The sequence below is a fragment of the Hypomesus nipponensis genome, chromosome 19 (assembly GCF_054491055.1).
Source record: "Hypomesus nipponensis isolate SF chromosome 19, ASM5449105v1, whole genome shotgun sequence".
NCBI classification, from domain to species: Eukaryota; Metazoa; Chordata; class Actinopteri; order Osmeriformes; family Osmeridae; genus Hypomesus; species Hypomesus nipponensis.
Window position 1 is genome coordinate 14661587 of NC_140379.1, and position 26232 is coordinate 14687818.

Here is a 26232-nt window from a genome sequence, read left to right on the forward strand (position 1 = left end):
ACCCAGTTGGCCACATTTACAACTACAAAGACTGACTCACCAGCTGTGAAATCTTTGTTCAGGTCGATGAAAGCATTGGAATGGGGGACACGCATCTTCACAGGTGAAGCCAGAGCTTTCTGGCACGTCGTGATCCTGGTGTAAGAGAGGACATGAAAACAGGATTTGAGTCTGATTTTGAAGACAGAAACTCCTAATCAAGCATTTGTTTGATCATGTTTTGACTTACAATAAAGATTGTTATTCCATTTATGTATATCACTTCACCTGAAGGTCTTCCCCTCTCTCTTCCCCCTCTCTCTTCCCCCCTCTCTCTTCCATCTCTCTCTTCCCCCTCTCTCTTCCATCTCTCTCTTCCCCCCTCTCTCTTCCATCTCTCTCTTCCATCTCTCTCTTCCCCCTCTCTCTTCCATCTCTCTCTTCCCCCCTCTCTTTTCCCCATTCTCTCTTCCCGCCTCTCTCTTCCCGCCTCTCTCCCCCTCACCTTCCAGTAAGATCGCAGACTTGAGTGGTGTCAGTAGTGACCCCAAAGATGTCTGGAATCATGTCTCCATTGAAACTGCAAGGGGCAATTTGAAGAGACTATCAGCAAATGAGTGTAACAAAGCAGTGTAGAAAGTCTTTGTCAAGTTACATGATTTCATGGGAGTGGATTAAAGTAGTTACAAAACAAACTAAAAACAAATTAAATGTGTATTGATTTAGCTTTGCTTCATGTACTTTAACAACACTGATGCTGGCTTCTATTAAAATGTTGTTATGTATTGTTATGATTTAACATACAGTTATGTAACAGTAGCACAAGTATTCTTTAGAAAAAAACATATGTTTTAAGAGTATATTATTAAAAGAAAATATAGAGGTAATGTATTAAATATGGCAGGTGCACTGTTTACATGTGTATAACTTACTCCATGACAAGAGGCTGATCCACAAATGTTGTGTTAAGTTCAACTCGCATATGTGTGTCTGTGGAGAGAACATTTTCATATTTAACTATAAAGCCAGAACAGATGAATTTGGTACACAACAATAATGTATTTATGAAAGATCAAGTTTAGCTTGTGATGCTCATGAGACAAAATTGGTTCCTAACAGTATTCAAGATCTTGGATTGTGCAGTACTTGTTAATGTAGTCCATGGCTTCACAAATCTAAATTCAGCATAAAATTATATTGACATTGTCGCAAACCATGTCCAGAAAATGATAAGTGGTCCAGAACTAGGCTGTTTACCCAGGGTCTGGTTGTTTCCCCAGAAGATGAAGACCCTGGTCTCGAGGGACGTTTTGGATTTAAGATGGGCGGTAAGGAGCAAATCCATCTGAGAGTCTCCATCATAGTCACCAGGAACCACACTAGTGATGATGACATCACTGGAGGACAGACATAGTAGGATTTATCAGCAAACTGATAGACCAGACACAACCACAGCCCAAGAGTCTCATATTATTATTATACATATGTTATTAAGGATTACTATAATACCTAGTCCTTGATTCTAACTTACCTTGGGAGATCTTCCTTTTTGACATGTACCTTGGGCTTGAAGTATGGTACTTTCAAATCAGCCAAAAAAATGACCAATTCAGACTCTGAAAGACACACAGGCTTCTTAAAAACGCACAAGATAAACGTCTTTTGTCATGTGATGTAAATAACAATACTAACAATGATCTACACCTCAAACCTCTATTTGGCAAGGATGATGTTAAACAGCAGTATTAACAAGGAAGTCGTAATATGCATCTGACATTTAGACATGTACCAACACTCACGTTCTCTGATGATGAATATGTCTGTTTGTTTATCCGAGTTAAAATCACCAAACGCAGCCACAGTGCCATAATTTTCCGACCCAAATAGGTCAGTTGTTACATCTTGAAGACCACTAGCAAAATGTTGTCCTGATATATATAATATAAATGCCAAAACATTTACAGAAAACGTCCACATCCTCATAGCTGTTCAGTTCATACAACACAAACTGAAATACTGCAGGGCACTTTACGGCAGAGTGGAACGTCACTAGCTTTCTCAGGGAGTGTATGTGATGCATGTAAAATATAATAAACCTCTTGTTATAGTTTCAGCAGTTAACAATGGTTGCAATGACAGTCTTATTCTCTGTGTGTAATATATTTATCAGAGCCCTAAAAGATATTGGGAGTGACGTCACTGCAAACGGGGTCTTCCTGGTTTACGGCAGTGTCGCTCTGACAGTTCATAGTAAACATGGCAAGCTTGGCAGATGTCGGCTGGAAGCTCCTGGAATTTAAAGCCAGATCAAAACGTTCAGGTTTGACACATTTTCATGCATGACACTGTGAAACGTTGTAACGTTACGCAGGTTGTTGCTGTTATGTAAATGAGAGTTACGATATAACCGTGTTATTTTGTTTGTCAAACCACTGCAACGGTGGTCACAAGCATAAAGGTCAGAGTTAGACGTTTGCAGTCCTGAAGCGCTATTTTAAGACTTGGACATTAGGTATTGACTCCAAACTATCTTCGTCTTTTGCTGTTCTTGGTAATAACTACAGTCTACAGAATACAGTGCAGCTTCATCAATCTAGATGCTGCAGGCCAACATGTGGCCGGGACTGATCAAAATGGTCTCAACTTTAATTCTAATGATTCCATCTTCCTTTGCATACAATCTGTGGTATTTAATTATGTAAATCTGGACACCCATTTGAATACTATTGGGACTTTCATCTTAATATAATTTAGATTTCAGTGTAATCCATATCCATCTATCAAAACAGGAAATGTGCTGTTGCATTGTAATGAGGAATGGGTTTTAATTTGTTGCATGTTAGATCATGTGTGTAACTCCTCCAAACAATTAACTTGTCATTTAATTCAGGCTGTGCAAGTCTGTACTAACTGCATTGTGAATTGCCATAGATCTGATCTAATTTAGCTGAGACGCTTGCCCTTTACATCACCTGTTGAGAATGGCCAGCTCACAGTGTGAGGTATCTGGATCTCCAAGGAAACTCATCAGATATGGTAAGTGTGGTTAAATTAAAGTGCTGAAACTCATTTCCGCATTTTCAACTAAATATGTTCATGGTCACTGAACATTAAGCAATCATTGAAAGTGCACCTGAAACAAAATGTAGGACAACTATGAGGTACGTACAGTCCTTGGTTTTGACCTCAAGAAAGCTAGTTTGTAATGATACAGCTCTGGTCTTGAACATTATTGAAACAGTATAATTCTTTTTGAATTAAAACCTTTTTTTTATCACCAAAAAGCATGGTCTTTTCAATATAAGTATTTAAACCAATATTTGATTGACTCTAAGGTTTCATTATTATAGTTTCATCCAACTACATATTGTAGGTCTTTCCATATTGGTCCATTCTATATAAATTAGGAAGTCATGTCATTTGCATATTGGACTATTGAGTCATCTTAAAAAAAGGGGATCGGCTTTGTCCCTACTACTTAAAAACCTGATGAAAATTATGGTAATTTGACTAGAAATGTGAATTTTTCTGTTCCTGAGGTATTGACCTTGAGGTCAATCCCATTAAAATGTAAATCGCTCCGAAGTTAAATGTGTGTCTGAATGAGAGGCTCCACAGATGGGGTTTCCTCTGGAATTCTGCTTTGAAGAGGACCAAAAAGAATGGAAATGTATAGTTCCATTACATCCTAAAACGCTCACTGCTGAGATTTAGGCCAATTGATGCTGGAGGTTTGGGATATTTGTGATATTTGCAGTGAGATGACTTGTTGTGGCTTTTGAATTTGAAACGGCATGCTCTAATCCATTTGTTTTCCTACGAAACACACAGGAATGACCTGTGTCGTTTGAACTTGGCATGTTGTGCAACTGTGTTTGTGTTCCTTCCCAGGCTCCATCTATGAGCCCCTGAAGCTGTCTGTCCTCCACCGAGAGGACGAGCCTCTTTGGGAGAGATTGGACCGCTACTACAATGCTGGTAGGTTCCCTGTTAACGTTCTACTTATGTGAATAAACCAATATCTCAATTTCCATCATGAGTACTTAAATCCTACTTTTAAACAAGCTTCATTTGGATGATTTACTATCCAATTGTTTGCAAGTTTAAGAACTGCAACTTGAAACAACTTGGGTTGGTTGTTAGTGTTCGGTTGACAGGTGGAAAAGGTTTATGGCTGTTTCAGGAGACATTATAGTTCTAGTATTATGTTCAAGGTTTTCTGTTCCTCTCAGCTTAATATGAGTGTATCGGTGGCCTGGCGGATGCTATTTCCACAGGTGAGTGCATGTTTGGCAGACAGCCCAGTCACAGCTCATTGGTTTGTTGTGATGATGACAGGGGAAAGTGAGGAGGGGGCGTGGATACAGCACAAATTGCATTATTTTCCACAGTTAGACAGAGGAGGAACTTGTTTTTTCTCATACTGTGAAATTCAGTTAGTGTCAGCCTATAGAACAGTTCATTGACCTCAGTTTGAGGCATTGTGTGAGTATACTGTATCCACCTGCTAAAACAAGTTTCTCTAAGTGAGCGTCTTTTCAAAAGATGCAGGAAAGAGAGAGGGAACAGCAGGTGTAGCCCTTTACAGTGTCTAAAAATGGATATAAGTCTGGAAATGCACTCACATAATTTGGAGCTGCAGTCTCAAAATGTGGTTGCTTCATATGAGCTGGGGGACAATAGATGGAATGCTGTTATCACCAACACACAACCCTGAGAGTGACTAGACAATTCTGCCTCAGGTGTAAATGACACGGCCATTCCGATGATGTCGGTGATTCTATTACTCCTTTCTACCAAAAAGGGATGGGCAGAGATTGGGGGCATTACATTCCTCTGATGCATGCAAACCTTCAAACAATGCTTGAAGAATTCCTGAGATGAGGATATTATGAACGTAACTGTCCCTCGCAGTTCATTTTCTGGATCTCCCGTGTGTCTCTGTGGTTTCTTATTTATGTGGTAATGCGGCCACGCGCCACTGCCTCCGTTCTCTGCTATTTCTCTCACTTGATTATAGACGAGTCTCAGGGCTGCTATCAGTCCCCCTGGCTCCCACAGATTAAGAAATGGGAAAACAAGTTTGATGAAAGCTCTATCTCTCTCTCTCTCTCTCTCTCTCTCTCTCGCTCTCTCTCTCTCTCTCTCTCTCTCTCTCTCTCTCTCTCTCTCTCTCTCTCTCTCTCTCTCTCTCTGTCTCTGTCTCTGTCTCTGTCTCTGTCTCTGTCTCTGTCTCTCTCTCTCAGATACATTTCTTTATCCATCATCCGTTCCCTCTCTTTGGACTTCCCCCCTCTCTATTCTTCTTTCCCTCCCTTCAACCCTCTCTCTGTCTCCTCTTGTCCCCTCCCTGTCGGTGCAGAAAAATGGTCCATTGTGAGAAACAGACTGTGTATGTCTGAGGCATTAGCTGTTGATGTACTGGAACATTAGCTTGATGGATGATAAGGGACCAACTCTAACATCACTTGATTAGCATCCAGAGGGTTGTGTGTGTGTGTATGTGTGTGTGTGTGTGTGTGTGTTTGTGTGTGTGTTCCGTAATGTGTTTTGTTGCTTAGAGTGAAAGAGAGTAGAGGCATACCATCTTTCACTTTTTCAATCAGCCAAGCCTCTTCTTGGCTCAGCTGCGCAGATAGCCAAGGCCTTAGGGTGTGTTGTTATTTCCCTATAACAATACTGAATTTTGCAACTGTTTCCCTTGAAGAGAACAGAATTGACCACTCTCAACCTTAATGTTGTGTGACTACCAACTGTTGAGTTAGGCTACTCTTCAAACAAACTTTCAGGACTGAAATTGCTTGGACCAGCTCTGTTTAATGACAGTTATTCAAAAAAAGAAAAGTGCCCAGTGCTTTCTAGTTAGAAGTCGGAACTTAATACGTTCTTTTCTGTCTCCCAGTAGCCTCAAGGGCAGTAGGGAATCCCAGAGGCCAGGCCTCTGAGAGGTTTATTAATATTCTGTTTAAGTTTCCCCATCTTCTGTAACACAACCTTGCTGACTTTGCCTTTCTGAGTTGGCTCAACCTCTCACTGTAACAAACGATGGAGCAGAATGGATGTTCCCTTCACTGGTGCTGGCATAATGTGCTGATGAAAAATGAAGTGGTCAGTTCAGACAGATTAGTCATCCATGTGAAGACCTCTGGAGAGAAGTGTCTACGTGTTTGTGTGCGTGTGTTTTTGAATGCACGATAAGCCAATTTTTAAGCTGTGACTTGGGAAACATTTTCCCTGTCACAACAGAACATGATACCATTGCTACTTCAAGGTCCTAGTTCAATATATGTTAACAAGATAATTAATTAATTGCTGCTACTTTCGCCAACAAATTCACTAATTATCAGATTTAATTTGATGCTGGAGCAAAGGGCTTTCTCTTTGTATTGTTTTTATTTGCGAACTGCCGCTCGTCACCTTGTTCACAGTCTGGTGATTGTGCTGAAGCCCGAGGGATTTCCTGTCTTTCAACTGTGCATCCGACCTCTTCATCTGATTGTCATTGTCTCATTGTCTTGTGTTGTTTACCTAAAACATGAGCAGCTGACAGCACAATAGCAAACTGGCTGGCAAAGAACAGAAGCTTCAGTCCACGTTGTCTTAATAGTTCCCGAAAGAGAGACAACATCTCATCATTACGTCATGACTCATCTAAATTTCAGATCATGAAATAGTTCCTAGTTGTGATTTATAAAAAGGCGTTTGTGTCTCACTGGTTTCAATTGGAGCTCCCATACCGTGTTTTTCTTAGACTGACGTGCAACCTCTCTGTCTTTCCCTCCCTCCACCCCTAACACGACACATGTTAACTAACATGTTGTCCATGCAGTGAAGTGCACCATCCTGAACTTCCAGAGCCCCACCACTGGTCTGTTCCCCATCAAGACCTGCTCCAGCTGCAAGGAGGCCAAGGTCCGGGACTCTCTCTACTGTGCTGCCAGTGCCTGGGCCCTGGCTCTGGCTTACAGGTAACAACACACTGTCACACCTGTCTTTCTCTAACTGTTTGAGTCAAGTCTTTCTTTGGAAATGATCAACAATGAAACCCCATAAATTGCATTAAAATGGAATCTTCCTTCTGAAAATCTCAAAAGTCTGACCCAAAATCTTGGCCCCACAGTTTTAGAACCACTGTGTTCCACACCTTAACGTCAACAGATGGAACCCTTCACGCACCCTGAAAGGTTCTGTCCAGCTACAGTCACCGCTCCATACTTCCCCCCTCTCATGTCTCTCCTTCTCTTCCTACTCCTCTACTGACACACTCTGTAGGTCTGTTCTTCCTGGGAATGTAAAGCAGGTCACTTCATCTCATCTCTCCGTCCTTCACATTAAACACGGGCGGGGGCATTCGGGGTTCAAGGAGAGATCTTGAAAATCTCCAAATCACCCTGCCTGGGGATCCACTCCTCCAAGGTGGACCTCATCCTTTCTTGTTAGACCTTGAAAGTAAGGGGTGTTTGTTTCTTCCCCACCACTAAAGCCACACAGTCATGCTTGTGGAGCGGTTTCCCAGGGGAATAGAGCTGGACTAAAAATAGCACAAGTGAGATGACCAGCGGGGCCTGTTCATCAGTCACGGCCCCTCGCCATTAGCATTGTCACACGGATTTAATTAAGATGATTCCAATCGGACAGCTTCGGCCGAGGACATTACTTACTTATACTTACCACGAGTATAGAGCCAGTGAAAGGGGAGAAACTGGGTGGCCGACTGTCTGGGAGGGTGGTACTGCAGGAGTTGGATGGATGATCAAGGGGATGGATGATCCCGGGTATTGATGGGTGGATGGATTGATGGATGAAAGGCAGTTGAACCAGTCAGGGGATGGATAAGTGGGATGAGTGAGGTGCTCGGATGGAGGGAAGAAAGAAGAGAACGACGGAAGAAAATTTGCCAGGGTACTGTAGCCAAGGTAACCACAGTGGTAGGGTTTAACCAACTGGTTGGTGGACCGAAATGCGCGACTCGAAACACAAGGTTCGACTGGCGGATTTTTTGAGAAGGACGAGGGGAACGAGGCATAGCTGCGGGGGGCGGGCAGGGGTTGGCAGGCAGGCAGACAAACAGGCGAGAAGGGTGTGGCACAGGTCTGACACCGGCAGAGACAAAAGCACCATTAGTCTGGGTGTAGTGCAATGGCGTACGGTAAGTCAGGAGCCGACAAGAACGCGTCCAGTTGAAGCGATGTACTGGTGCTGAGTGACTGGAAAGGCGGTGTTGAAATACTGTGGTGCTGATGAGGGAATGAGCTGCAGAAGTTACCACTACACAGGAGGGATGGAGAACGTGGGAAGGAGAACCAGAGCCTGGAGCCAACACCTGAGGAAAAAAGAGCATACCGAAAATACGCTTTGTGACAATATACTGTAAATGCTGCTGCTGTTGTTTTTCTCATCATTTCATCTTCTGGTGTCCAGAGGCTATCATAATAATGCTGTTATAATTCATGGAAATGATGCACTCTCTGTTCATGTTCCATAATTATAGAACCCCTTTGAATCATTTTTCAAATACCTCTTTGATGGTACATCAGAGTGGACCTGCGGTGTCCTTGTGTATGCTCTCTGTTTGAATACAGTCATTAGTGAAGGATGCAGCTTCTACTTATGTAATTGAAGCCAATCCTGCTTAACTCAGTATTCCACACACTGTAGATATCCAGGTATGCAGTACCACTGGCGCCATGAGTCTTAGAATATTAGCGGTTTTAAGCATAATCCAAAAACGAGTGCATCACTAAAAGTCAAATGAATGTCATATCCAGAGAATTGTTTCCAGGTGAAACATTCTCATTGCTGGTTTGGACCATTTGAACTCTCACGGTCCTATCCCCTCTGTCGCTGTGTGCAGGCGTATCGATGACGACATGGGCCGGACCCACGAGCTGGAGCACTCGGCCATCAAGTGCATGAGAGGGATCCTCTACTGCTACATGAGGCAAGCCGACAAGGTGAGTCTGGAAATTTCTCGAATCAGACCGATGAAGGTGGAAGACAAACAGGAACACTTCTAGAATCAAAACCACGGAGGATAATTTGAAGTCCTAGCCTCTCTAACCTCTTTTATGAAGATCTGCCGGTACCAGGAACCTGGCTAGGTTGAACACAACATAACAGGCCCCGGGGACATCTGGTGTGGTGTTTTTGAGAGCAGCCTTATGTGCTTAGCCTAATAAGGTTATTCTGATATTAGGATTGTAAACTGTCATGGTCCTTCAATTCATCAAAGTATTTGTCTGCTGAATAATGGCCCCTCTATCTGGCAGTTATGTAGACCACAGTAGAATGTAAAAAAGACATTCATGCTATTGTAGTTCCAAAGCATTGACATTGTAGAACAATTAAAAAGAGTTCTTAAGCTGCTGTATTTGTATTTTACGCTGCGGCCTGTAATTGCAGATCTCGTTTGCCTTTGAAATTGTTCTGTTTCATTTACCCCTGACCTTGACGACCTAATTTAGAGGAAAGCTTTTCCGTGTCTTAATTATAATGCAGCGTTTATACAGTTAATTACACAGTGCAGCGCTCGTTAATGGCCTGTCTCTCCCGCTTCCGGAGAACATGGCGTTTTTAATGGACCTAAGGTAGAGGGGACCGCGAGGCTAATACAGTAGCGCTCACTGTCTCCCTCAACTTAACCCCGGAGATGCAGCCTGAAAAGTAGACCAGAACCCTTGCAATAAACAGAAGCTCACAGCGACTGTGAGACCAGATGGGACGATAGGGACTTGTTTCATGTGTTCATTACGACGAAGCATCGCCGTTGGGTTTGTGACAGCCTTCGGACCGAGACGTGAGTCTCGTAGGGTCTGAGAGAGCGCTAACAGCGCCTCGTCGCACGAGCGTCATTCCACACCACCTCCATTACATTCCAGAAGCCGTGAGGATCAGCAGCTGTACGTGTTCAAGTGGCATTGCTTCTCCTTTTTGTTAGTACCGACACCGATTGGATTGTCCAGTGCGCTGGTAGAGCTGGGGAGTGAGGTTGAGGTGGCTCTCCAACCCTGTGGTGGGTGCTGCGCCTGGACTGGGTACACACGGGGTGTGGTCTGGTCCACCTCTCAGAGCACACACATTGTGCAGCTGTGGCAGCTAGGGAAACCACAGTGTACAGTAGGTCTGGGACGGGGGTTGTGTCCCGTGACATGGCTAAAGAGAGAGGGACTGGGGGACAGGGGGGAGATAGAGAGATAAGGGGAAAGAGAGAGAAAACAACCAATGCAAAAAGGAGAGAAAGATGGGAAAGAGAGAGATGGCTGGAATGAGAAGGAATAAGAGAGCGGGAGAGAGAGTTGGAGAGGCGATGAAAGAAAAAAACACGTTGAGAGGGAAAGGAGAGATGAAAGATGAAATATGCTAAATGGGCCACCTTTTTATAACACTTGTGTTATAAATGAATGTGCCAGAAGGAGAGTGGTATTCGGTGATTGGATTGCAGTCAGTGCAGCCTCAAACATTGACACAGTTATTGGCGTGTGTGAACAAATCAAATCAAATATTGTATAGCCCTTTTAACACGCAAGCATGTCACAGAGGGCTTCACATACACCCATAGAACTGCCCCTCAACCAACCTAAACCCTCAAGGAAGACCAGGAAAAACTTCCAATGGGAGAAAAAATGGAAGAAACCTTCCATGGAGCAATTCAGAGAGGGATCCCCTCCTCCAGAGTCAGTTGGTAAGAGAGAGGAGCAGAACTCAAGCTAAACATAGTCATACAGTGTTAACGTCTATAAAGCTGAACAAAATCCATTGTTCTTCTTATAGACGTTGGATGTTTGGACGTTGGCAGTTTGGACGTGGGACCGGGGTGAACAGGGATCCTATGATTCACATTAAACTCAACCTGCCATTGGTTGAGGGGGCCTGAGTTTGAGAGTCTGTACACCTGACTAGGTCTCCTACTGTTTATGAATCAAGGATCGTCTAATGCACCATATCTCAAAAATACATGTGATTGTGTTGGACTGCAATATGCAGAGATACCTGTGGCAGTTTTAAATGGGGTTGATGGTCTTGGTGATGCTATGTGCGTGTGTGTGTACGTGTGTTTGTGTGTGTGTTTGCGTGCGTGTACATAAAATAGAGACAGACAGAGAGAGAGAGAGAGAGAGAGAGATCGAGAGCCCTGTGGAGTATCCATGCTCCATGCCAGTTTTCTCCTCACTTACCTTTGTAAGGAGAGGATTAATAATGAAACACCTGCCTGCTATGTGTTGAGGGGGTATACATCTTTCATGGGCTGATTCACCTTTTCTTTGCCCTTACTCTCTCTTTCTCTTCAACACTACCTACCTACCTACCTACCTACCTACCTACCTACCTACCTATACACACCTCTACCCCATGCTCCCTACCCTAACCCATGTCTCCCTCTGTCTTTATACTGTCACTTCCCTGTCTTCAATTTGTCTTTTTTATTTATTTCAATGTCTCCCTTCTGTCTACTCTGTGTTCCACTATCTACTTTCTATCCTAATTCCCCCGTTTCCCCCCCATTTCCTCCCTGTTTCCCCCCCATTTCCTCCCCGTTTCCCCCCTGTTTCCCCCTGTTCCCCCTGTTCCCCCTGTCCCCCCCCCTGTTCCCCCCCCTCTTTCCTCCCCGTTTTCCATGTTTCCTCTCTGTATCCTCCCTGTTTTCCATGTTTCCTCTCTGTATCCTCCCTGTTTTCCATGTTTCCTCTCTGTATCCTCCCTATTTCTGGAGCTGTTTCCCTCCCTGATTCCTCCCTGTTTCTTGTGTCCTTCACGCTCACAGGTGGAGCAGTTCAAGCAGGATCCCAGCCCCTCCAAGTGCCTCCACTCAGTGTTCAACGTCCACACAGGAGACGAGGTCCACAGCTACTCTGACTACAGTCATCTCCAGGTGCCCCACCCTCCCTCCCCACCTGCCCGTCCTTCATCCTCTGCATTCATCCTCTGAAATCCCTCTCATAGAGACCTCATAGGGGCTCCGTCTGTACTGCGCTCCATCTCAGACATGGCCTGTATCTTCATGGCAATCCAATGATGAATTGTGTACAAAGAGCTTTCATGTATTAATCGATATGCTATTGACAAATTCACAGTGTATACAGAAACCCATCAGTTATGTCTTGCCGATCAATAATGAATATTTATAAAAGTCCTCCTCCCCATACTGGATGGTGCTCAGACGTTCTGTTATAGGTTCTCCCCTACCAGCTTATGTGTGTTACCTCTCTCTCTCTCTCTCTCTCTCTCTCTCTCTCTCTCTCTCTCTCTCTCTCTCTGTCTCTCTGTCTCTCTCTGTCTCTCTCTTTCTCTCTCTCTCTCTCTCTCTCTCTCAATCTCTCTCTCTCTCTCTCTCTCTTTCTCTCTGTCTCTCTGTCTTTGTCTCTCTCTCAGATTGATGCTGTGTCTCTGTTCCTGCTCTATATGGTTGAGATGATCTGCTCTGGACTTCAGATCATCTACAACACTGACGAGGTAGGCACAGCTCATCACCCAGTGGCCTTTCACTCCTCACTCAGGAATCCGGCCACTGCAACACTGATACACTGTCGTCTAGTCATGCCAGCTTTAAAAAAGGGCTATTGGGAGCACTTGAACTAAATGAATTTGACTTTTACTTTATAGTCTGTTCATTAAAAGCTTTACTCACAGGCGCTTTGCGTGCGTGTGTGTGTGTGCGCAATGTACTTATGTGTGTAAAATTGTTGCCTTTGGATGGGAAAGCTTTTGTTTATACAGAGTTGTTGGGCTTATCTTCAAACGTGGAGCTGTTTTATTACATTACGCCACAGCGCAATTACAGTCCACACTCACTTTGTTTGCATAAAGGAACCTCCACCCCCTCCCCCAATAGCATTACCCCCTCTCTCCCAAAGGCAAACAAATTGGGGATGTAGCTGTTATGGGTCCAGTCCTATTTGCGTTGCAGACTTCATTTGCATGTTTAAACAGTGCTTATTGGCACTGCGTAACACTATTATCCTGCATGAACGGGAAATAGGCAAGCATTCAATCTTCTCCTGTATTAATCACCATCAAAACAAACAGGAGCAAAATCAAAGTGGATTCCATTAGTGCTATTGCTCAGTTCAAACTAGCCCCAAACTCGGCAACTTTATGTTTTTACAGTGTTCATCTATGCTTTCTGCGAAATGGATGGTTGACCTGATTAATTTCCCCAGAAATGTACTGTGTATTTTGCTCTGAAATACATTATGTAATGAAAAGAGGCAGTCTTTTTCTCTCCGGAATGTGTGTTAGTGTGTGTGTTACTGTGTGTGTATATTAATGTGTGCATGCAAGTGTGTGGGCATGAAGGAAGATAGACAGGAGCAGTGAGACAAGCGTGGAGGAAGATAGAGAGCTGCATTGCTTCTAGGCAGTAACATTCATTAAGATACTATTAAGATACTCCACAGCTGTGTGCACATTAAGCTCTTCATTGGGTAAGAAGAGACAGAGTTGTTGCCGGCTCTGGACTGCCTGGACTTTCTGTCTGGTATGAACCTGCTTTAGGGCCTTCTCTCTCTCCGTGGTTTCAGATTAAAAACCTCATTTGTCACATGATACACCCTCTTGTCTCAATGCTGTCTCTGTCAAGGACTCTTTATTGGCATCGTTTTGACAGGTTTTCATTTCCATATGCAGTCGTCTAATACGGTTGCCATGGAAGTTATTCACGTCTGTCTTAAACAAATGAAAGAGCAGACATGTAAGAACTTGTGTTTATGTGTTCGGAGAGAGGGGGGCCGTGTTAACGCGGGTTTTATAAAGTTCTATTAAGACCCTCACATATTGATTCAAGCATTTTTGCAATGGAAATATGGCAGGATTTCTCTTTGGCGGAGTGATTCTATCTGGGGAAAATCCTTGACTTGGAGCAGCTAGCATAGCACTCATACATACAATGACAAGGCTGGGAGCATTGGATAAAAATCCTCTGTTGGAGAGGGAATCAAATCAAACTTACTGTATTGTGCTTTTTGGAAGCAAAGTCAAAAGTCTTCACAGAGAGCCACAGCTCAGCATCGATAACCAATATAAACCCCCCAAGAAGGCAAGGAAAAAAAACTATTAACTCAGAGAGAAAAATGGAATAAGGAGCAGTTCAGTGAGGGATCCTCTCCTCCAGAGATGGTTGGGAACGGAGAAAGATGTAGACAATAGCTGGAGACCGACAGATTAAAATACAGTTCGATACACGAATACATGATGGAGGAGTTGTGGAGGGTGGCACAAATGGCACAATGTGCATGTACGTAGCAAAGCATGACGTGTGAGAATGTGTATCGGGGGCGTGGATGCCTACAGTTTTTATGTCCCTGAAAGTAGAAGGCCTAGACCGTCAGTCAACACACCTGCAGTGATTGTGAGTGACGTCAGCTGATGACATAAACACACAGCCTGAGTGCCATGCCAGAACTAGCTACGCCCATTACTATGTGTCAACATGTATCTGTCTGAATGGATGTGCTAAACTCTTTTAGTACTATACCATGTCTGTATTGTAACTGCCCCTGTGTGTATGTGTGTGTCTGTGTGTGTGTTTAGGTGTCTTTCATCCAGAACCTGGTGTTTTGTGTGGAGCGGGCTTACAGGATGCCTGACTTTGGGATGTGGGAGAGGGGCAGCAAGTACAACAATGGGAGCACAGAGCTGCATTCCAGGTTAGGATGATGTCTCTCTCTCTGTGTGTCTCCTTCCTTCTCTTCATGGTTCTTTCTCCATCTCTCTCCCTCTCACATACACACCGTTCTGTTTGGCGTGCCAGTGCACAGCTTGTCACTTGTACAGACCGTTCCGTTGTTTCTTCTTCAATATCTTGATAATGATTTTCCATTTCCTCCAAACCTTATCTTGAGAAAATGTTGTTTTCCCTGAAGTAACCAGGCCTGCTGTCAGAGATCCACCCAGACCGTCGACATCAGTGATACAATTAGAGTTAACATGTTGTACATCTGTACAGCAAAAACAATGAATTACCTCATAATATGCACTACTGGGGTCAGGCATAGCTCAGAAACCATGACCTTGTAATATTGTGTTCTGATTAAGAATGATAAAATACTATGCATATTATATGAGGATTGTTAAAGAAAGATTGTGTGGGAAGGATTCATGCTTAACATGTCATATTTGTATTGATTTAAATGCAAAATCATGCAGATCTATGCACACTAGCATTGAGGAAACAGATGACATAAACTTCATGCCCCATAATAGGTAGTTTTGACTTAATGTGGCTTGGTGTCAGATGGAAGGCGGGGATACACTGTGGACAAACAAGCCCTGTGAAATGTAAAATGGCAGGCATTATGAAACAGTACTCAGTTTCCTTATGGTGTTGCATTTATGCAACAGAATTTTCCGGAACACCATAGTTTTTCTCATTTGAAACTGGAGACAGACACATTTGCAACAACAACTTCTCGTTTTTGACCTATTTGCATCAACCTCAGGATTGTTTCTGTTTCCTCATTCTCTTTCTGACTGTTTCCACATCTTTTTCTTCCCACAAGCAGAGAGGCTGACAGCTTGTAGTACTATGTCCAGGCAGACGCACTCTGAAAATCAATAGGCCTTCACAGAACTCCATGTAGTCGGATTGAGATCATTCCTGTGTATTGTGCAGGAGTACCTCATGGTGGTTGGAAGCTTTTCAGAATCCCTCCTTCAGTCATCCATCACATGGTTTCAAACTGGTTTTGATATCAGGATTATCATGCCTCTGTGACCAGGATTCCCACACAGGGAGCTGCAGTACCAAGGAGAGTAGGAGAAATGTCATGGAACAGATGCATGCAGAGTACACAGCCCTCCCAGTGAGAAAGACATTCTTGTGGCCACAATAGAAAGCTATTATACAGCCTGAAACCTGTCATTCTGGAAAGGTCTGATGGATGCTCCCAGCAGCTCCTGTATTACAGGTCTTATATACCTGGCCAAGTGCATCATAAATGTGTTGTCAGCAATCATGAAGGTCATAAAACTACCGCTTTAAATATGTATTATACGTTATGTGTGACATGCCATAATCTTTTCTATGAACAGTTTTGAGCCGTCGGTGGAATAATGACAATTTCAGCGGGTTCGTTTCTCGGGTTGTGCTGACATTTGTATCTAAATGGTGTCTCTAACCAATCCTGGGGTATGACCATCATATCATTCTTAAATTGGTCTATTTTATGTCTCTTTCAGCTCTGTGGGAATGGCCAAAGCTGCACTGGAAGCCATCAATGGATTTAACCTCTTTGGAAACCAGGTAGATATCAACCTTTCCTAACAGGACATTCTGCATCCTGTCTGCACCATCCTAAACAACGTTTTTAAATAAAGAAAAAGAAAGTTTTCTGATTTGATAAAAACCCTAACCCTCTCCTACCCAGGAGAAAAGCTTAAGGACTCTTACGTGTTGCACTTATGTAGTTCTTCTATAAAAGACTACTTGGTACTCCAGTATGCATAGTGAGACTTGATTTATATTAAAATATGTAATGTGCCATTAAAACAGAATTCTTCAGCTGATTATGGCTGCTGCAGATCCTTACTTTAATGACTTCTAAATATATAGAGTGCACCAGTAGGTACTGCCATCCAGATGACTTGTGATCAGTATCGTGTTGCTATGGTTTATATATTTGTCTCTTGATTGAGTTTGGTTGGGTCGTTTTCTGAGGCTGTGACTATGCATTAGCCTCCCTGCTAGTTTTCTGGAGATCCCATTTCACAGATTTCTTGCTTCAATCTGGAATCCACCATTAGCAGGATTCATTTGTTTTCGTTTGGTTGCCGGGGGATGAAAAGCCAGGAGGGAACATTTATTACGCCTGCTAATGGATTGGAAAAGTGAAGACTTCCACTTAGCTGTTTTATTCTCCCGCCAACACGATGGTCTCTCTCCGTTCATCTGCATGACAAGATACTTTTCCAAAAACGATACCACCACACAAGATAAAACCCTCGACCGGTCTGCCATCTGTGTAGGTATGGGTATCCATGCTTTTATTATGAGTCGTGGAGAATTCTGCTGGCAGTGAATACTGGCTACTGTATATTCTCCTGGAGAAGGTTTCTCCCCAAATAAGAGTTGAACATCCCTGGCTGCGGATGTGGTGGCGTGTTGCTTTCAGTATATGAGGAGCTTGCTTGTTGTGGGGTAGTTTTGTTGCTGATGTGTTTTTAGGTGTCTCACATTAGCGTGTGTGTGTCTGGGGCTGCCCTGTGTCTCTCAGTGGAAATGGGAGAGCTGTGAACCGTCACCCAGGTTATTAATGATCTGTATCAGCCCTGATTTCCCCTCAGACTTTGCCTCCCAAGACAGGCCTCTATCTATACCCTTGCACTTGATTTAACCCCCCTGTCAGCACTGCGTGAGCGTGGCTCCTCTGACTCATGGCTGAGTCTGTTCTCGAAGATCCTCCAAGTTGGGAGTAGTTGCCGTATCCAGCCTGGTTGTCAGATGAGCTCACAGGTCCCTGCGAGGGCCGCCCTGCTGTCACAATCACTCCCATCCCACAAGCCACTGCAGTAGGCAGAAACACACAGGGAGGACTGTTGATCCACCCTCCAAAGGCTGAAAGCTGTCGGTAGGCCTCGTTGAGATGTGGACCTGGTCTATTCATCCATAATACATGGCACCTGCATTAGAAAGAGCTTAGGGTGTCAGAGTTCAAATCAGCCTTCCTGTTAGTCTTGTTGACAGATTGAAGCCGGAGGTCTGTTAATCTAACGGTACCAGTCTCATCAGTTTCCCCAAATGACTTTGGGAAAACTGATATCTTCTGTGAGGGGGCAGTGGGCAGGTGTGTGTGTGTGTGTGTGTTGGAGAGAAGCAAAGAGAGAAAACATTAGCTGGGGGGCATGTGTGTTAGGTGTTTGTGTTTAAGAGGGGGCTGGTGTGTGTGTGAGGGAAGTGTGTTGGTGTGTGAGTTGTGTGTTTGCATGTGTGTAGGAGTGAGAGCGAGAGATAAATTGGATGGGGCGCATGTGTGACAGAGAGTGTGTGTGTGTGTGTGTGTGTGTGTGTGTGTGTGTGTGTGTGTGTGTGTGTGTGTGTGTGTGTGAGAAAGAGAGAGACAGTACGTGAGAGAGAGAATGGTGAGTGCGTTGTGGATGGATAGAGAGACAAGCTAACCGATAATAGCCTGTGTCGTTGTGATTGGATGACTCTTCATGGCTGAAGTCCTCCCACACTGTGCTCAGAAACCCACCAGCAGTGCTTTTCAGGCTGCTACCTAGAACAGCAGCCTGGATGTGGCCTGATGTTTGGGTTGTGTAAGAGCTGGCGGGGTCTCTCTGTATTTACAGTTCTGTGGAAGCAGTTTGATCTGTGGAGGTGTGAGGGTGCAGGCTTTCAGAGAGCGCACATCTCTGTTTTTCAGAGTGGTCCGACTATTTAAACATGATCAAAGGATCAGAGGATGATAGAGATGGATGGTTGTTGTTCCGTGTACGTGGTATGGTAAGTGCGGATAAGTGTGTGTTTGATTGTGTGCGTGCGTGCGTGAGTGTGTGTATGTGTGTCCTATATCCGTTTGGGGACGTCATGGGTCTTTTGCATTTTGCAAACCTGCTGAAGTGGCAGGTTGTGGAGATGGCACAGACAGCTGGCGTGTGACAGGCCAGGATCATGCCACACTGGGCGCTGCCAGGAGCTTTCAACAATGCCAGCCTGGGCCTGGCACGAGTCATGAGGCTCAGCAGCAATACAAACACACACACATACAGACACTGACACACAGACACTGACACACAGACACTGACACACAGACACTGACACACAGACACTGACACACAGACCCTGACACACAGACCCTGACACACAGACACTGACACACAGACACTGACACACAGACACTGACACACAGACACTGACACACAGACACTGACACACAGACACTGACACACAGACACTGACACACTGACACACTGACACACTGACACACTGACACACTGACACACTGACACACAGACACTGACACACAGACCCTGACACACAGACACTGACACACAGACACTGACACACAGACACTGACACACAGACACTGACACACTGACACACAGACACTGACACACAGACACTGACTTACGGACACACCCAGACAGACCAGGCTTTTACGCCACCATCAGAAGTCCATCCAGAAGGTTCTAAGGCTGTGTGTCTCCTACAGGGCTGTTCCTGGTCTGTTATCTTTGTGGACCTGGATGCCCACAACAGGAACAGACAGACCCTGTGTTCCCTCCTCCCACGAGAGTCCAGGTCCCACGTGAGTCTACACACACACACACCTGCCCAACCTTCTGTCCAACACACACGGTTTTGAGTGAGTGTTGCAAAACATAAATAGCTGCTTGAGCTAAAAATAGCTGCTGTCAAACGAGTTTTGAGTTGAGTCATTTAGTGTAAGTGTCGTTCAGACCACTAGACTGTAATGGTAGTGAGAGGTGGGAATGGGGGGAAGTTGGAAGAGGTGGTGAGGGGGGGCATGGCACCTGTCAACGATGTAGAAGTCTCAGTAGTCGAATATGTTATTGACTGTCAGCCATTTGAATGAAAAGCGAAGTGTCCATTAGAGCTGTGAGTGGTTCTCTTAATCACGTCATCAACTCTACTGCCCCTGCCTCGCTCCCTTCGCCTCTCCTGTGCCCACTCTTTCCGGAAGTTCATAGAATTCCTACGTCCCCCTCTGTAACACCATGTCAAACCGACAGAGGCACAATGTCGTATGTGCCGTATGTGTGCAGCGTCGCAGCCAACGGCCTCTCCCCATCCCTCCCTTGACCCCTGCCAGAACACAGACGCAGCCCTCCTGCCCTGCATCAGCTACCCGGCCTTCGCCGTGGACGACGACGCCCTCTACAGCCAGACGCTGGACAAGGTGGTCCGCAAGCTGCGGGGCAAGTACGGCTTCAAGCGCTTCCTGCGCGACGGCTACCGCACCTCCAACGAGGACAAGAACCGGAGGTACTACAAACCGGCTGAGATGAAGGTAGGACGTCTCCCCTCCCAGACCGGCCCTGTCCTGGTGTCTGTCCACCCCTCCTTTACTGGTCTGACTGGTATGGGCCCGCCAGTCACTTGAATGGCATGGTACAGTAGCTTAGCTTGGGCATTAGACGGCATCTAAGCACCTGGTACTTGAACCCTGGTTGAGCCAAGGCGAATAGGTAGTCCCTGTTCATTGGAGAATCTGTCTGATCCGTCTGAACACGTCTGTTATGACTTCCAGGGCCAGGCAGGGACCTGGCATGTAGCCCCCAGACTCCCTCACCTCATCTGTGTTGGGTGCATTTAGAGACAAGACAAGGGATGTGATTGGTCCATGGTTCCGAAATGGCAGCCTAGGTGGATTATGGGTAGGATGAGTTTGACACGCGTCCTCGTTCCTCTGCCTCAACTATTGCCCTCCGTCCTCCTAATCCCCCCTCCTTGCATCAAGAGGGGTGTGACATTAAAAGGTGCCTCCTCCCCCACCCTTCATCTCCTCCCCTCCGAAGGCTTATTAACTCTCAGAGAGAAGCGTTCAGAGAGCGACTGCGAAGCAGGGCACAGCTACTTAACACAGGGCAAACCACAGCATTAGTCTGCTCATTCAGATTGACCCCCCAGAATGAATGAGCTGGGAGAGACAGAGGGAGGGGATGGAGAGAGCAGGGGGGAAAGAGAGGAGAAGAGATGGGGATAGAGAGAGGGACAGATGAGCAAGTAGAGCGCTGTACTGTGGAAGGAATGAAAGACAGGGTGACGGGAATAACACGGGCAGAGAGGACGAGATGAGGGATGGACATACAGGTGGAGCTGGAGAGCAAGGAGGGTGCATGCAGTGGTGCTGGATGGAGAGAAGGACAGGGAGATGAAGAGGGTGGTTTCAGAGGGCACCGTCAGGTAACATAGACAGATAAGCCGAGACGCTCACTTCAACATTCGTCATCCGAACATGTAAGGCCCTACGTCAGCAGTTCAAATGTGGCTCCCCTCTAGTAAGAGCTATGAAGATGTGGGAGCTTCAAATGATGAATAATTCCTGGTGTTTTTGGACATTCAGTAAGCCGTGTTACATTACTTAGTATTACACATGCAGTTGCGTAACATCCCCCAGCCTGCCTTTCTGACGTGTTTTTGTCAAAATAGACTGCATGTAAAAATTCATTTATCATGGCTTCTACACACAAATTCCAGCCCAGTTAGCTGTCCCCAGTCCTTAAGTATGGCACTGTGAGGCCAGTATAGATGCCAGCAGACAGGAACGCTCTTCCTTCTCCTTCCGTCATGCTGCACCAAGCTACAATAGACACACTTCCACACAAGAGAGTATTGATTTCAGGTTTACACCATTTAGGAACATAGTACTTTACAGTTTTTTTTTCTATTTTCTATACCTGTTAAAGACAGAGAGAGAAAGAGAAAAAATAAATAAAGAGACAGAGAGCAAGCTGGCGTATGATGACCAGTTTCACCAATCTATGGGGCAGCTGAGGCATAGGTCTCCTGGGATCTCTCTCTCTCTCTCTACCTCTCTATCTCTGTCTCTCTCTCTCCACCTCAACACCTCTCAAGAACAACATTTTGGGCCTTATCTCTACTGGGGCAGACCATAAGCCTGTGCACTTTCACACTCCATAAACAATGCTAGTCCTACACACACACACACACACAGGCCCATGCTGCGTTAACAGACATACAGTACATGAGTAGCAGCATTTACTGTACGCTGGGTTTAATAGTGAAGCAATCACTTGTATGAAACCTTGATGAAGTACAGTGAAACATATGAACAGATAAAAATTATGATACATACTGATGCTGACTGCTGAATGATATGAAAGCTGTGATTTGGGGTCTGACTTTCCGCCATATAAACCCCTAACTGCAGCTGAGGGAGAGATGGTGTGACCATTCCAATTAACTGCCTTTATTTCATTAAACTGTAATCTCTCTCTTATCTCTCATTGCCATGGAGATTATGGACGGCAGAGATGGGGGGACAGAGATAGCTAGATCTTAATTACATTTTCAGGAGGGTTTAGAGAGAGCCATTATTATAGAGAGACTAACACAGCTTGGCCTCAGGTTAACCTGAGAGTAACATTGGGTCGTTGTGGGTGGACAAACCAGAGCTAGTGATTCTTCCAGTATAGCAATTTGAGATTGGAGAATAACCCTTGGTTCTTTCAGTCAGTGTTCATCTATCCACGTTGAGATATAACATCCTCTAATGAAGACACATCCTTGTTTGTGTGTGTGTGTGTGTGTGTGCGTGCATGCGCGCATTATAGAAACAGTTAACGGAGGTTCCACGTCCCTGATGAAGTGCGTGATGAGTGAGGACCACTCATGTGATCATCACCTGAACAGGCTGTATATGGTGTTCACACTTAGAGTCCTAGAGATCAGACATTAGCATATTCACCTGGATTTGTCAAGCTCCCTAGATGACAACAATTCCCAATTGAATGATTGGATTGAAGATGTTTCACTTTCGAAACATCTCCTCATGTGGGTTGTTTTTCTCATTTCAAACCCTGATGATTTATGGTTTCTGATTGGAGGGCTCCAGAGGTGTGTGTGTGTGTGTGTGTTTGTTATATTACAGTGTATAATAGAGTTTCCGGTTGGATGAATTCTGTACATCAGTTAAACTCCTTGAATTGAATATCAGCCTTAACAGTCATAAAATGGATTTGTCTTTGTTATTAGTGTGATGAGACATTCCATTATACATAACATATGGACTATGTGATTCCTCACATGACTGGACATCGTACAGTGAATATTAACAGAATGCCTACTCATTGACACCAAAGGAAAATACATTTGGGGATCTGAAGACATTAGCTAGATCAACTGCTAGATCAACTTGCAAGCAGGCAGATAATTGGCTTGTCAAGGCAGTTTTTTTTTTCCGGCAGAGATGACTTTATGAAAATCGAATCTTGTTTTCTCTTCCAGCTTTTTGACGGGATTGAATGCGAGTTTCCCATATTCTTCATCTACATGATGATCGATGGTGAGTCCCCCCATCAATAATGCAGCAAATGACATCATTAAAACGCTTTGACCTCCTTTTCTCAATTTTTTTTAGATAGCTGTTTCAATCTTTCCTTTGACGTGTGTGTGTGTGCTGTTGATGTTTGTGTGTGTGTTTGATCTCTAGGTGTGTTCAGAGGAAATAAAGCCCAGGTGAAGGAGTATCAAGATCTGCTGGAGCCAATCGTCTTCCAGAGTCATGAGGGTTAGTTCCTCTCCTCCTTATCTGATGTATGTTAATTATACAAACACACACACACACAATGTATTATGTGTGTATTACAAAATACGCACTATACCGCCACACGCCTACAAAAACGTTCCCCCACACAAAGACACACAGTCACACTGACAAACCACTTAATGACTACCTACTGTTCTCCTCAAACGCACTCAGTGTGTCACATCAGGCTCCTTTACAGCTTGTTTCTCAGGTGAATGGTGACAACTGTTATTATCTCATTACTCTTAGAATAGCAATCCCCACACTGTGTGGCAGCTCCACTGACGCCCGTACATCCTGAGCAGCATAGCTGTCTCATGACAGAGCTGTGTGGAGCGGCCCGGCCGTCCAGGCTGCTTTGTAAACCTCTCCAGGTCTGCTCAGCCTGTGTTGTCTGAAGCCAGTGGGTAGCTCTGGGTAACGGTTCACTTTCAGTGAACAGAAGGCACAGCTCCTTGGTTGGCCGCGTGGTCTCTCTTTGTGTGTGTGTGTTGGTGGTGTGTGTGTGGACTTGCCGTGTCCACTCGTTATCTAGCTAGGGCTCGACTGTGATCCCCCCACATGATTCCTGGTGTTGTGTGTGTGTGATGGCAGGCCATGCGGTGATCCCTAAGTACTACCACGTTCCCGCTGACTTTGTGGAGGCGGAGCAGAAGAAGCACGGGAGCCAGAAGCGTTTCCCTAGCAACTCGGGCCGTGACGGGATGCTGTTCCTGTGGGGCCAGGCGCTCTACAACATCGCCAGACTGCTGGGTACCCCACGCCAACCCACTCTCTGTCTGTCTGTCTTCCTCTGCAGGCCTGCCTGTCTGTCTGTCTGTCTGTCTGTCTACTACCCTACTGTCTGTCTGTCTGTCTGTCTGTCTGTCTACCACCCTACTGTCTGTCTGTCTGTCTGTCTGTCTGTCTGTCTGTCTACCACCCTACTGTCTGTATGTATGTCTGTCTGTCTGTCTGTCTACCACCCTACTGTCTGTCTCTCCGTCTTGTCTGTCACATGACTGTGTTTGTAAACTGACCTGAGCTCTCTGTGTCTGTGTGTCCAGTGGATGAGCTGATCAGCCCTAAGGACATTGACCCCATCCACCGCTACGTCCCTCGCCAGGACCAGCGCAATGTCAGCATGAGATACTCCAATCAGGTGACACATCCACCACCACCTGACCCTCTTTGGTCCATTCACGCGTGAATAAGAGTGATTTTTGGCAATGCATTGTTATTACCTGCAACTGAGAATCTTCGGGTCATGAAACAAAAAATGAATGAGGGGGGTGGCAGAGAGGAAGAGAGGCGTAGTGTATTGTGAAGCAAAGACAGAGAGATCATGAATGTACATAATTTACCTTCGGTTTTGCTCTTGTCCTGTGTGAATCATCTAAGTGAAAACACTGGCTCACTGCTTTATTCATGATGATCCCGCTCTGTTCACTGGTTGAACCTTACTCATGTCTGTCTGTCTGTCTGTCTGTATGTCTCTCTCTTACTCTTACTCTCTGTCTCTCTCTGTCTCTCTGTCTCTCTGTCTCTCTGTCTCTCTGTCTCTCTGTCTCTCTCTCTCTCTCTCTCTCTCTCTCTCTCTCTCTCTCTCTCTCTCTCTCTCTCTCTCTCTCTCTCTCTCTCTCTCTCTCTCTCTCTCTCTCTCTCTCTCTCTCTCTCTCTCTCTCTCTCTCTCTCTCTCTCTCTCTCTCTCTCTCTCTCTCTCTCTCTCTCTCTCTCTCTCTCTCTTTTAATATATATATATATTTCTATTTTTCACTCTCTCTTCCTCTGCTCCCTGTGCCAGGAGATGGTAGTTGTGGAGCACAGCAGAGATGGGAAGAGACTTGCATAACATACACGAGGGGGGCAGGAGGAGGGAGAGAGGAGGGGGAGGAGGGAGAGTGTAGGGGAGGACAGGGGAAAGGAGGGGAGGATGGAGAGTGTATGAGGAGGGGGGGCGAGGCGTGTATGAAACAGAGGGTCACCAGGATGGTCTGTGCAGCCTCGGGTCTGTCTGCCTGGCTGGCTGTGTGTCAGCACTGCTCCTGCAGGTCTGTGTGTGTGTGGGGGGGGCATGTTTAGACTTCACATTGCATTAAGGCTTGACGCCTGCCCTGCCCACGTCTCTCCTGGCTGCTCCCTGCAGCTTCCTGCAGGCGGCTGCTCTGCCCTGTGTCCTCCTGGCTGCTCCCTGCAGCCTCCTGCAGGCGGCTGCTCTGCCCTGTGTCCTCCTGGCTGCTCCCTGCAGCCTCCTGCAGGCGGCTGCTCTGCCCTGTGTCCTCCTGGCTGCTCCCAGCGCCGGCACATAGAGCCCAACACACGGAGCCCCCGTCTCCACACTACGGGGATGACCCTCTGCTTTAGTCCCGCGCACTGTAGTCTGTGTGTGCGTTCCAGCGTTAGAACGCTGAGCTCGTAAAAAAGCCAATAATGGCTTTAGGCTCTGTTTAGATTATTAGATTATATAGAATATTCCGCAGAATTGAGCAGGAATGGTAGGATTTGGCCTACATTTTCTATGGTGTGTGTTCAATGTGACAAAGTGCAGTGGTGGCCCGGGGACAAACTTTGAATAATATACAATTCAACTGATACATGGTACTGTTCTGTGTGGTGAAGAATGTCACCATGCTGGGCTGATGGTATTCCTGGAAGAGTTAACCTGCCCTGTCAATGAATACGATCATCGTATTGCACAGGGTCGTGCATCATTCCAGGAACAACCGCTAAGCTCACGTGTTCCTCATTCAAAACGTCGCTCCACTGACGCACTGATGCGCTGTGTGAATGTGTGTGTGGATAAATACATTAACTTGACATTAGATCCAGCTGACTGTGTTTACCAGGCAGGCTTACAGCACCCATCTATTAGGCAGCCATTATCAGAGAGGGGATTGAATGCTTCCTCGACGTCGGTTCGTTCCACATGAGAGGCGATGCGCTGGCTAGGCTCCGAACAGCAGGGGGCTGGCATTGCGAGTCATATCAAACACACCCGGGGGAGCTTCAGAACACACTTCATACACAAACCCAACTGAAGACACACAGG

General features: G+C 45.5%; 2 protein-coding genes across 3 annotated transcripts in view; one reads left to right on the plus strand and one right to left on the minus strand.

The window, feature by feature from the left end:
• itfg1 (integrin alpha FG-GAP repeat containing 1) overlaps nt 1–2008 on the minus strand; it is a 75788-nt gene extending 73780 nt beyond the window's left edge. For both annotated transcript variants that reach the window (XM_084681585.1, XM_084681586.1), the window contains exons 1-6: nt 1779–2008; nt 1511–1595; nt 1237–1376; nt 912–969; nt 485–559; nt 41–135 (exon numbers count right to left, since the gene is read on the minus strand). In XM_084681585.1, coding sequence (XP_084537711.1) covers nt 41–135; nt 485–559; nt 912–969; nt 1237–1376; nt 1511–1595; nt 1779–1962 — 637 coding nt within the window. In that variant the 5' untranslated portion in view covers nt 1963–2008. The remainder of the gene's footprint in view (nt 1–40; nt 136–484; nt 560–911; nt 970–1236; nt 1377–1510; nt 1596–1778) is intronic.
• A 204-nt stretch (nt 2009–2212) lies between these two features.
• Nucleotides 2213–26232, plus strand: part of phkb (phosphorylase kinase, beta) — a 43004-nt gene continuing 18984 nt past the window's right edge. Inside the window, 14 exon segments of the mRNA XM_084681584.1 lie at nt 2213–2299; nt 3871–3957; nt 6809–6947; nt 8834–8933; nt 11741–11848; nt 12349–12429; nt 14506–14621; nt 16153–16216; nt 19125–19220; nt 19746–19943; nt 22904–22961; nt 23109–23186; nt 23799–23957; nt 24251–24345. Of these exon segments, the coding sequence (XP_084537710.1) occupies nt 2236–2299; nt 3871–3957; nt 6809–6947; nt 8834–8933; nt 11741–11848; nt 12349–12429; nt 14506–14621; nt 16153–16216; nt 19125–19220; nt 19746–19943; nt 22904–22961; nt 23109–23186; nt 23799–23957; nt 24251–24345 (1443 nt within the window). The 5' untranslated portion in view covers nt 2213–2235.